General features: G+C 32.0%; 1 protein-coding gene across 1 annotated transcript in view; it reads left to right on the top strand.

Moving 5' to 3' along the window:
* Window positions 1-12231, top strand: part of LOC134281958 (uncharacterized) — a 44561-nt gene continuing 32330 nt past the window's right edge. Inside the window, exons 1-2 of the mRNA XM_062764399.1 lie at window positions 1-125; window positions 11835-11910. Of these exons, the coding sequence (XP_062620383.1) occupies window positions 11835-11910 (76 nt within the window). The 5' untranslated portion in view covers window positions 1-125. The remainder of the gene's footprint in view (window positions 126-11834; window positions 11911-12231) is intronic.

The following is a 12231-nucleotide window of genomic DNA, read 5'->3' as shown; positions in this document are numbered from 1 at the left end:
CCGATTTGCCAAGCAGACGACGTAAAAAATAAAAGATTGTAATGTACTTTCTCGTGGATTTGCACCTTGTGGGTGACCAGTGACGCTCAAGTGTATAAACATGAAGAAAATGGATTTTTACCATTGTAAGTAGCATTATTTTTAATTTTTAAAAGATAAAATCTAGTTGCATCAAGGATCGAAGTATAAAATGAGCCGTTCCAAGCTAAACCCCCCTTTATGTAATCTCATCTGACAGAATTTTTACGTCACAATAGAAAAAGCGACGTCGTTGTTTTGCAACAAAAACTGCGATCAAAATATATCGCGCACTGACTGCGATCCAACTACATGCTTTGTTTTACGTCACATGTTCTCCGTTGTGCTTTCTGCATATTTTCTTTCATGACTTTTGTCTATTTCATAGCATATCTGACTCTGATTGTTATCAAATTACATGTGCATTACACATAAAACGACCTAAGAGTGTTTTGATTAAATACAAAATTTGTCAACACTTCTGTAGTGTTCCATGTACAATATAAGTTTTCATTTAAATTAAGGACGGATGATACAAACAAACTTATGTCAGAAAAATTGAAAATAACAACTTTGGCCATGTTTAAATGAGTAAAATGAATAAGTTTCACTGCGTAGTTTTTATTTTTTTTATGCAAAATTTAACAAAAATGGGATAAGAAGTGAATAAAATTTGTATAGATTAAAAGGATGATTTCAGAAAGATAGACTTTTGAACATCACAGAAGGTTTACAATTTCTTTATATTATAGAAATTTGTTATTTGAATCATTTGCAATGAAATTAGACCAAAAAATATATACCGATCCAAGCATCCATTTTTTGTTTGTATCATCTGTCCTTAAATAAAACATGCAACTGTTGTTTAAATTTCTTATTCAACAATCAAAAAAAATATTTACATGTAATGATGATAATGAGTGTAAAAATATTTTTTAAAAGGAAGGAAGAGTAGTAGAAATGTTTTTTTTTTTAAACCAAAGTACTGGCGAAAATTGATTGGGCTTAATCACATGTCAAGAAAACTGCATGTAGGAATTAACACTAATCAAAATTGAGTGACAGAATTGTTAAACCACACCAATGCGGCATTGCCAGATCTAAATCCGGAGTATTTTTTCTTTTATTGTAGACCCAGAACCTCTTTAAAGAAAAGTGACACTAGTTCAGCTAACAAAGCTACATTAATTGAAAAGACCATAGGCGCTCCCCATGTAATTCTGTAAATGACGTATGATAAGTATATATATATATATAGGTCCAATCTCCCATGCAGAGTTGTCGTTCGTTCCTCTCTCAGACACCTCTGCAATGGGCTCACGTCAAGATTTTTGACATAACGTATAAAACGTGATATTTGCAGGATTGTTTCAAATTAAATTAATAGTTCCAGATTGATTTAGTAAATATCTATATAACTCATATAATGAAAACAAACGCACTATTTCTCGTGTTTATCACTGTGATATACGCGAGCCAACGACAGAGGTGAATGTATGAGCCGATGGTTGTGAATGTATGAGCCGATGGTAGAGAGTGATATAGGTCTACCCGCAGGGGTTCAAAAATCCTCAAGCCCGACGTCCCGGACTAACAAATTCCGGATCCGGACTCGGCATTTAGAATTCGCCAAAGTCCTGGGACTTGGCTAATGTTTCTTGTTTATCTTTTTTTATAAGTTAAAAAAATGATCGTAAAGCTAAAAATAAAGCAAATTCTCAAATGTATTAAGTAAAAATGTGGGTTTGTGGGCGTTAAAATACCCATAAAACATTACGAACGCTTCGAAAATACAATCCGTCTTTTTATTTTACGTTGCGGTTAGACTTTTGCTTTTACGCAATTCCGCATGTTTCCTTTTATATGACAAACGGCAATGAGTTTGTTAAATTTCGGTTTTAGCTGTGACTTACAGCACATTCTAATTTCTATTTATTGTAACAGATGGTTTATTAAGTAGTGAGTATTTGTAAAAGTTATTGTAATGTACCAGTAATCTATAAGTCTGGTATTGTGTTGAAATACTCATGTATGACTATATGACAGTTTATGGAGGAAAAATAAAACATATATTAATACACATAGTCTTTATTCATTCAATGCAACAAATGAAAATAAATTATAAATTTAATGATGTATAGGTAAATATGGACTCTGAAATTTCTTCCTCGGACTTGCCTAAAATTTACTCTTCAAGTCCTGGACTTGACCATGACAAAAAAAATTTTGAACCCCTGTCTACCCCTCTATGCTATAAAATAACCAAGGCCGGCAACTACTCCTCCATATTGGTTTCGCCTGAGGCCTCTGACTGACTTACTTTAAGGGTTTCTGGGGTATAACGTGCTAATTACAGCGAATTTTCATTTTTATCTTAATGAGGGTATTCAGACACACCTAGAAAACACATAATACACAAAATACACCATCCTGAAACCAAGCGCCTATGTACCTTTCCCCACTATATTGTCAAACTTCCGAAACTTATTTTCGAACGAGTTGTTGAAAATCGACGAAATCGACTTTTTCCGGCCGAGATCAGCTATGTGTGACGGAGTAATAGAGAAATGTTTGAAAACGCGAGAAAGCGACGGAATGGTGCTGGATAAAAGATTGCAAATATTTTATTTCAATAAATTAGAGTACCCGATGCTGATGAACAGCCCAGTATACCCCAGAGACCCTTAAAGTAAGTCAGTCAGAGGTCCCAGGCGAAACCAATATAGAGTAGTAGTTGCCGGCCTTGGTTATTTTATAGTATAGAGGGGTAGACCTATATATACTGATATATACTTCTCATACGTCATTTACAGAATTACATGGGGAGCGCCTATGGAATAGACGTATATCCGACATTCTTGCGTTGAAAAGATTGATATAACTTGTTATTACTGTTGTAACACCCACCCACCCACCCCACTGGAAGTTCTGAAATTAAAGTACAGTATTTGACATGCACACGTACATTATTTATCTAATGACTTGCCAAGTTATTCACCCCCCCCCCTCCCCCCCCCTTCCCCCCGCCTGGGCATCACTGCATGCTAATGCTAACAGTGAAATTTTACATTCAGAAAAAAATGAGGAGTGGGGCCCCCATGCAACCCCTCCCCCCCGGATTTGTTTTTTATGTGCATGATTGTAATTAAAATATTTGTTCACCTGAGTGTAAATCGAGTGCCCAAAAAAAAATTCCAAAATATTTTAATCAGTTGGGATTTTCCCGATCTACTTTTCATCTAACGTAGCTAGCAAGAAGTAAATGTTCTTAATTTTCACCAGGAAGATCACATGCAGGTGAACATAACCTGATTTTTTCCACAATGCTAGAAAATCAGAGAGCTAGGAGTAATTATCATATACTTTTGTCGAATGATTTGAAAATTATGTGCATGGGAAAATATTTAAGCGTTATCATTAATAGTGGACCTGTACCAAGACAACTCTTTGACATTGTAGATGCAAATGGTGAAAAAAAAATGAATGTAATAATGAAGTTTATTCTATCAATACGAGTATTTACTTTTGAGATTCCATCAGGAGACAATAAAATGATGGATATCGTTGTATAAATATGCAATTTTCAATTTGCCATTCAAATTATTATCCTTAACAACGTTTGCAATGATACAGAATTTCAGTTTAAAGTGCTTAATGAAAGATACAAACAAATCATTAAACGAATGGTGCTGACACCACAAAGTATACATAATCATGTTTGTCCGAAAAGCTCCTTAATTTTTGCATGTCATTTAGCATTGCGATGATATAGGCCCATATCTCATGACTTTCCATATTTTTGAGCGGTCACCCATCCAAGGGTTAAACAGGCTTGCCGTTGCTTAACTTGCCTGAAATAGAGAGAGACCCTACCGCATCACTAGAAAAGCTAGCTCACTGGCGAGGCAGTAAAAGTTCCCAATATACTGTCCGCTACAGATGTCAAACACAAAAGTCGGATATATCTTTTCTAGATAACTTCGGAAATATTTTGTATATAGAAAGGTTCTAGATAACTTGTCTTCTTTTATGCTTAGCATTAAACTTCAGGTAATGACCCTTTCTCAATGTTAAAATTTAAATAGATTGATTGTTTGTATGTTGTTAAACGTCCTTCTAGAACATTTTTAACTCATATGGAGATGCCGTGACTTGCCGATGGAGAGCTGCAAATATTTTACTATAACCGGCACTCAGGACCTTTGAGGAGTGAGGGATCTTTTTTGTGCAGTGTTTTGAAGGCAAGCGTTCTATAAGTAAAATCAATTATCAAAAATAAATTAATGGGAACTAAAATATTTTTGTTGTTGCTGGTTTTGAAAGAGTTGGGCTGAACTTAATTAAGCGGTGAAACTGAAAATGAATTTTACTTTATAAAAGACCAATCAATTATTTGTGTTCTTTTCTCTAAGTCAGCGAATCATAGGACTATTTGCACTCCAATGGCATATTTTTAATACAATACCAAGTTAATGCGTATAAATAATTCTTTTTTTATTACGTCGCTAATAAAAATCGACGTTACAAGAAAAAATTTATAAAATATAACGTCAGCGTATAAATGATGCATACTTTGAATACAGTGGAGCCTCATTTATCCCCCCCCCCCCCCCTCTATTTGATTAAGAGAATTTGTCCGGATATTTTATTACGTCTAATAACTTGAATCACCAGTTAAACAAAACAATATAAAATTTAAAAATTCCGTCCCGATGAAAAAGCGTCCGGATACTGAAGCATCCGGATATCTGAAGGTTCACTGTACTTGTAAATCCGTAACGGAGCAAGACACACCTATAATAAATTTACAGGTAATATTTACTTTAGGTTCTACATCATTTTTCAAGAAAAAAGTCATTTTCGAAAATTTTTTACGTAAGAGGGGGGGGGGGGTTGCTTGGAACGGCTCAAATAATATTTAACATTTGTTGATATATTTTGTCGTATGCTCTTGTTGATAATGTTGTGAAGATGTATTATTTTTAAAAAAATAGCCTAAAAAAAAATAGGATAATAGTTCCAATTTTTTGTAAAATTATATTTTTTTCAAAACTTACCATATACTAGTTTTTATTTATATTTGTATTTTGGGTTAACATTCCTACATGAAAAACTCGGATAACAGTCGTGTCACATGTACTTGTAGAGGGCCTTCACACTAAGGCCATTCCAAGGTGTTTTATTTCAAAATTTTGTTTTGTGTTCACCCTAATTTCGACGAAAACCTATCTTTCTATCCGATAAAAAACCCACACAAACCAAGACGGGAAACACAACAACAACAATAACAACATTTCAAGAACTGTCCCAGAATTTCTCCTCATTTATTAAGAGAATTCGTAACAGAGTTTAACTACTGGTTTATTGAAAAAAAAATGGTACCAAAACGAGATAGAACTATACATCAGACATGTATACCGATCCCAGAAAATCGATATCGGTATTTGTTGATTTTCATTTGTGTTTGTTTTTAATTCTGCTACGAATAAATCATAACATTAAACTAGAAACACATCTGTCTGCGAATGCTAAACAGAGAATAAATTTGGAATGGCCTAATATGTGAAGTTCAACGGTGATGTCGTTTCCGTTGATTTTTTTTATGAAACTGTCATTAACCACCGATTCCTGTGGATTTGTTTTTTACTGCATATTGTAATTAAAATATTGTTCACCTGAGTGTAACAGAAAAAAAAAAAAATTCCAAAATATTTTAATGATTAATTAACTTATCTAACGTAGCTAGCAAGAAGTAAATGTTCTTAGATTTCCCTGGAAGATATTTTCAGTTGAATACATTTTTTCCACAATGCTAAAAATCAGAGAGCTATATAATTATCAATCATAAACACTTTTGTCGAATGATTTTCTTATGTGCATTCTTCAAAACTTTTTAAGGTTTTCTCAACCCTTAAAGAAAGTTTTTTGTAGATGCAAATGGTTGAATGTAATAATAAGTTTATTCTATGAATACTTATTTACTTTTGAACTCCATAGGAAAACAAATGATGGATATCGTTGTATAAATACAATTTTCATTTTGCCATTCAAATTATTATCCTTAACAACGTTTGCAATGATACAGAATTTCACTTTTATAACATACAAACATGATTAGATTCCATCATATAATACTGGAATTTTTTTTGCAGTTATTTAGCATTGCCAGCTATAGGTATCAGACTTTCCATATTTTTGAGAACCAAGTTAATTTTGCCGTTGCTAACTTGCCTGAAATAGAGAGAGACCCTACATATTAAATTTATACAATAAAGTTAAATATGGCCATAAGCATGTCAAACACAAAAGGGATATATCTTATTCTAGATAATTCTCTGTAATATTTGACATTTTATATAGAAAGGTGTGGCTAGATAACTTGTCTTCTTTTATCCTTATCATTAAACTTCAGGTATGACCCTTTCACGATGTTAAAATTTAAATAGATATTGTCGTATCGTTGTTAAAATACTTCTAGAACATTTTTAATATCATAACATATTCAACATGACAATAATTCCTTTGTTTATCTCTCTATATATTACATAGTTTAACAATATAACATCAAATCTTGTTAACATGGGAACTTCCCCCTTTTTGTTGTTTACATCGTTCACATCGTTGACTCGCAATGTTGGTGATATCTGAAAATGAATCGTTACTTTAAAAAGACCAATCAATTATTTGTGTTTACTCTTCAGCATCATAGACATTGTTGGCATATTTTTAATTAATATTAGTCAACATTGCCCTTCTTAACTTTTTCATGAAAAAAAAATACTTACAGAAATTAAGCATATATATATTAGTCAGAACGGTAATACAATACCAAGTTATTGCCCTATCTTAATTCTTTTTTTATTACATCGTTTACATCGTCGACATCGCACAAGTTTATAAAATATAACGTCGATAAATGATGCATACTTTGAATACTTGTAAATCCTTGCCACACCTATAATAAATTTACTTATTTACATCGTTCACATCGTTTTTCAAGAAAAAAGTCATTTTCGAAAAATTTTTACATAAGAGGGGGGGGGGGGTTGCGTCAGCATCACTTATTTTTAACATTTGTTTATATTTTGTCGTTCATAATGCTGTGAAGACATTATTTAAAAAAAACGCAAAAAAAGTTGGATAATATTCAATTTTTTGTAAAATTATATTTTTTTCAACACTTACCATTACTTTTTTTTTTTTGTATTTTGTTCACATTCGTCGAAAAACTCGCAATAACAGTTGTGTCACATGTACTTGTAGTGGACATCGCGTACAACATTGCAAGGTGTTTTATTTTTCTTTTGTTTACATCGTTCACAATTTCGATAAAACCTATGTTTGTCGATATCCGAAAGAAAACCCACAAAAACCAAGACGGGAAACACAACAACAACATTTCAAAATCTTGTTTTCATTGTTCACAACGTCGACATCGCTGTGTTGTTCGGTAATTAATTGAATTGATGTTGTGTGAACATTGCATTATGATTATTTTTTTGTTTATATACCTAGTGTCCGTGTTTGCCTATATAGAGTCGTCATCATTTCATCATTAAATTTCCTTTTGTGTCTTTTTATCTTTGTAAAATCGTTGACAACACATTTAACGCATAAAATCAAGTTCAGTTCATATTGATAAGGCAATACTAGTATAATCTGTTTACTTTTTACACTTTATCACCAGGGCAATCTTTGACTCTTATGAGTCCACATCAAGTGTAAAACAAGTATGAAGCATGTCTCTTACATTCTGAAAATTTTTTAACTAAAAAAATGATTTTTCAACTTGAAAACAGTTTTATTCATCTGTATAGTACATGCAACACGTGATAGTTTAAACATTTTATTAAATCGCGTTGTCAATATACAATGTAGAAATAAAAGCAATTAGACAATGTAAATGCATATCGTATCAACATTGTTTACATTGCGATGTCTTGAGCTGCATGGTCAGTATGAAGAAATAATAACAATTGCATGTAAACGCGATATCTTTTGACAGACATTGCATATTAAATTTATACAATAAAGTTAAATATGACAATGTAGACGATGTAAACTGATAAAAGGGTAACATTGTTAACATTGCGAATGATTTGACATTTTATATAGGGGAACTGGACATGAATGGAAACTCTCTGAGATAAAAGTCATTGATACCCTAAACTGAAATCAGGCAAAAATTGGTTGCTATGTTTTATAGTTACCATGGCAAAATGTCTTAAAGTTCGAAAAATGGCATTTTTTAACATGTTTAGAGCCCCATAGTTAACATTTGCGGCAAAGCAAAATATTGGCAATGACTGTTTCCAAAAGTTGAAGGTCAGATGTCTCAAATGCATGATAAACATAATCGATAAATCAACTATTACATACGTTACTATGGTAACAAAGTATTCAAAAGTGAAAAAAAAAATATTCATTCAATCTTATAAAGTCATACAGGTAAAATAAAAAGTAATTATAGGATGAAATGTGACCAAATAATAAATAAAAGAGCTTTGAAACATATACCAAGAACAAAATATGATATTTCATTTTGGTTGGCAATGGTTGCCAAGGTTTTTATACCACAGAGAGCCTTCAAAGTAACACTCTGTATGTTTAAATCCGATCCTATCTTTTAAAAAAGGCACATTTCCTCATAACTAATGATCAATAATATAAGATGTTGGTGTGCTCCACGTTTTCCCATTTGAAAAAAATTCAGATTAGATTCTTTAAATAGGGCGTTGCTATGGAAATAAGCAGAAAATATATGCTTAAGAACCCGAAACATATTTTCTTTCCTTGGATACATACCCTTAAATGTAGATTCCCAAAACTTTTATGATTGATATTTATTAACAGCTAACTTGGCTTTTAATTTTGACTATCATCAAATCTCTAAGTGGATGCAAGAAGTTGGCACACAGGGTTTAATATTGGTATAAAGTTCACAAAATCGAATATTTTCCCTTCTTGGTAACCATAGCAACAGTGTTGTTTTCTTCATCAAATTTTATCAGTTTATGATATTTAACTTCAGTTCTAACAGATAAGTACTATTCAAGCTGAGTCCTTTCATTTGTTTCTTGATTAAATGGCAATTTAATTCTTAATGCAGCGAAAAATAATTCACTTTTGAGCACTGGTACTTTGTTTCCATGGTAACACTGCAAAGTAGCAATTATACCCAATTTTTCTTATGGTTTTGGTGTTGAAAGGTCTTAAGGATGCATATTTTCCAGTCTTGAATTTTCATGTTTTTCCTCAAGACAGTAGCATTAACCCAATCTTAGTTACTGGTTTTGCATGGTTACACTGTGTTACCATGGCAACCATAAAAAGTTATTTATAGAATAATATTGCTTATACTTGTATACTTAAGGTCAAATATTTTCATTGTTTTTCTTAAGTCGTTGATTGAGTTTGAGCATGTAACACCTACCATTAGTGAATACGGAGAATTTTTCAGCATATTTCAGCATTTTAAATGTATTCCAAATGTACCCTTGGTTACCACTTACATAGACATATATTCTAAACAGTTTCTTTACAGTATAAGTGACATCAAGGTGTCAGGTTTTTGTGAGAATGGTTTGTTTGCTTTTTCTAGTTTTTATTAAGCCATAGTCAAGATTTAAAGTGGCTGAAAATCTCGATTTTTCAAACTTTTCCGGCTGTTGCCATACCAACCGAGACATATAGCAACGAAATTTTGTTTGATATTTGTTTCTGGTTTCAAATACTAAGCATGGGTGAAGTTTCATCAAAATCGGTGACCATGCGTGGCAACGAAGTTTAAATGGTTACAGAGAATGGCTATTAACACTGTTAAAATATTTGTTGAATTTTAAGCATGTTGTATAGGACTCCCTCCCCACCCCAATCTAATTAAGATTAGATGAGATGTTAGATCCGCTCGCATACTTGCTAGTAGTGTAGCGAGTATGCCGTGGATTTAACAGATAATTTTAATAACGACTGTCCGACTTAATTAAATTAATGACTTTTAATTTTTTTTTTTTTGAAATTGATAAATAGATTTAGATTTTACCAAGCAACTTCATTAGTTACTTAAGGTAGGATTCTTCTCTGGTTTCTGACTAGATGAAACATTCAAAGTATATTTGCTTATAATATATGTCTTACATATTGAGGTGTAAGAAATTTAAAAGACCATATTTTTTCTTTCCTCGTCATAATTTTACAACTCTAAATAGAATTCATTTTTTTTCATTTTTTGGTAAACTGCGCTTGAAAACTAGCAGGGACTATATTTTTGCCGGAATGGTGGCGTATGAAAATATCTTCTTTTCTGCCTCTCAAAATTATAATAGAACAATGAATTTTGTTATAATTTTTACACAATCGAAGTCTTGGAGAAATTTTCAAATGTAAGTTAGATTGATAATGAGGGACTAAACTTTCAAAATACATGTATATCAAATAAATATGATTTTTCAAACAAACTAGAAATTTATTAGCTTTTAAACGCTTCCTATCAAAGTGCAGATTTGAGCCAAAAATCCATAAGTATTTTTTTTATCTCTTAGTAAACAATCAAAACTTTTTGTTTTTGTATCATTTTGTACATTTATAAGACAACTTTATAATATGTGAAAATAAGAAAAAGTTAAATATGGGAAGCATATGAAAATAACTAATATATCCTAAAAAATTTAGAAAACAGAGAAAATTCGGATTAGCCAATATCCAGTAAAATTAAATTATTTATGTAAATTTTGGTAATATCATGCTATAGACCCGATATAGTATGCAAAAAGAACAATTATTAAACTTTTGAAATAAAAGTAGGTATCACATGATTGGCAACAGTTATTTTTTATTATTCTTAATGTAAAGGAAAAAGATAATGACCTTGACCTGACCTTGACCTGACCTTGCCTCTAATATAAGACGGTCAAATTTTAATTTCACTGATAATATCACTTACCAAAACTGTCTTCTTGATTCTGTGAAAATTTCATTAATTTTTTAAATATTAGAAATATGAGAAGAATCCTACCTTAATTAAAAGAAAATGTAGTTTCATGTACATCATGTACATGTAAAAATAAAACAAATCAGAGCTAACGAATAAGATGTTGTGTACAGTACAATCTAATTAAAATTAGATGTTCCAAATCCGCTATCGCTTTTCAAACAAGCGATAGCGGATTCGGAACATCAATTAGATTGTGTACAGTATGTCAATGTAAACCTATATCCAGGTTATGCCTTTTTTATCATTCAAATTGGTATTATATATTTTAAAAATACTGAAACATCTTAGAATTCCAATCAAACATAATTCAAAATGGCGAATTCTGTGTTGGCCCAGTACACTCTACATTTAATTGGTTTATTTAATTTGACTTGTTTACTGTTCCTGCAACTCTCTATTTGAGTAATATAAAGTTTCCGGTACACTTGCTTAGAACAATGTTCAGATTGGCGTGTATGTTTCTTGCAATGCTTCTGCAAACATGTTGAGTTCCTGCAAATTTGCTGCAAGCTTGTAGCAATCGCTGCAATGTTTACTACAAGATCGCAGCTAGCAACAATCATCTACAAATAAGAAAGTTTTCTTCCTGCGAACAATTTTACTTGCTGCAAACTTGCAGCGGACTAGCTGCAGGTCTGCAGCATATAAAACAGTTTGGTAAGGGGGCGCCACCAGCCAACGTTGTGAAAATCTGTAAAGATCAAACAAAGATAATTTTTTTTATTAATATTTAATAATTATTAGAAATTATTAGTTTTATTACCCATAGTTGGAAGAGTAATTGTGGATAGCCGTATGTTTATGTCATTTTTCTCTATTTCAGATGAACAAAGGAAAGAAAAAACTTACTTTATACGACACAGAATTTGAAAAATACGAAAGTGCAACGTCAATTACAGGTTTGTGGGAAAAAAGCGCTATTATTATCATTGCATTTCCCCTTTTTAGTCCCCACAATAAAATGGCCTGGGACATTTAGGGTTACCCAGTTCCATCATTCGGTCATTCTGTCATTCCTTCATGATTGACTTTCAATTCATTTTCTCGGCAACAGTTTCACACATTCAACTCAAATTTGGGATATAATTCGCAGGTCAAGCTCTAGAAAATTGAAACTTTGAAACTTTTTATTTCACTAAAGCCCCCACATGGGATATGTTAGTACAACAATAATTTTACAAATGAACAAGTAAACATGTGAACAGTAACCAGTTAACATG

Source organism: Saccostrea cucullata, unplaced genomic scaffold (assembly GCF_032062105.1).
Source record: "Saccostrea cucullata isolate Sc308-1 unplaced genomic scaffold, CSIRO_AGI_Scuc_v1 ctg837, whole genome shotgun sequence".
Classification (NCBI taxonomy): Eukaryota; Metazoa; Mollusca; class Bivalvia; order Ostreida; family Ostreidae; genus Saccostrea; species Saccostrea cuccullata.
The sequence above is the reverse complement of the archived record's forward strand: the minus strand, read 5'-3'. Positions and strand labels throughout refer to the sequence as shown.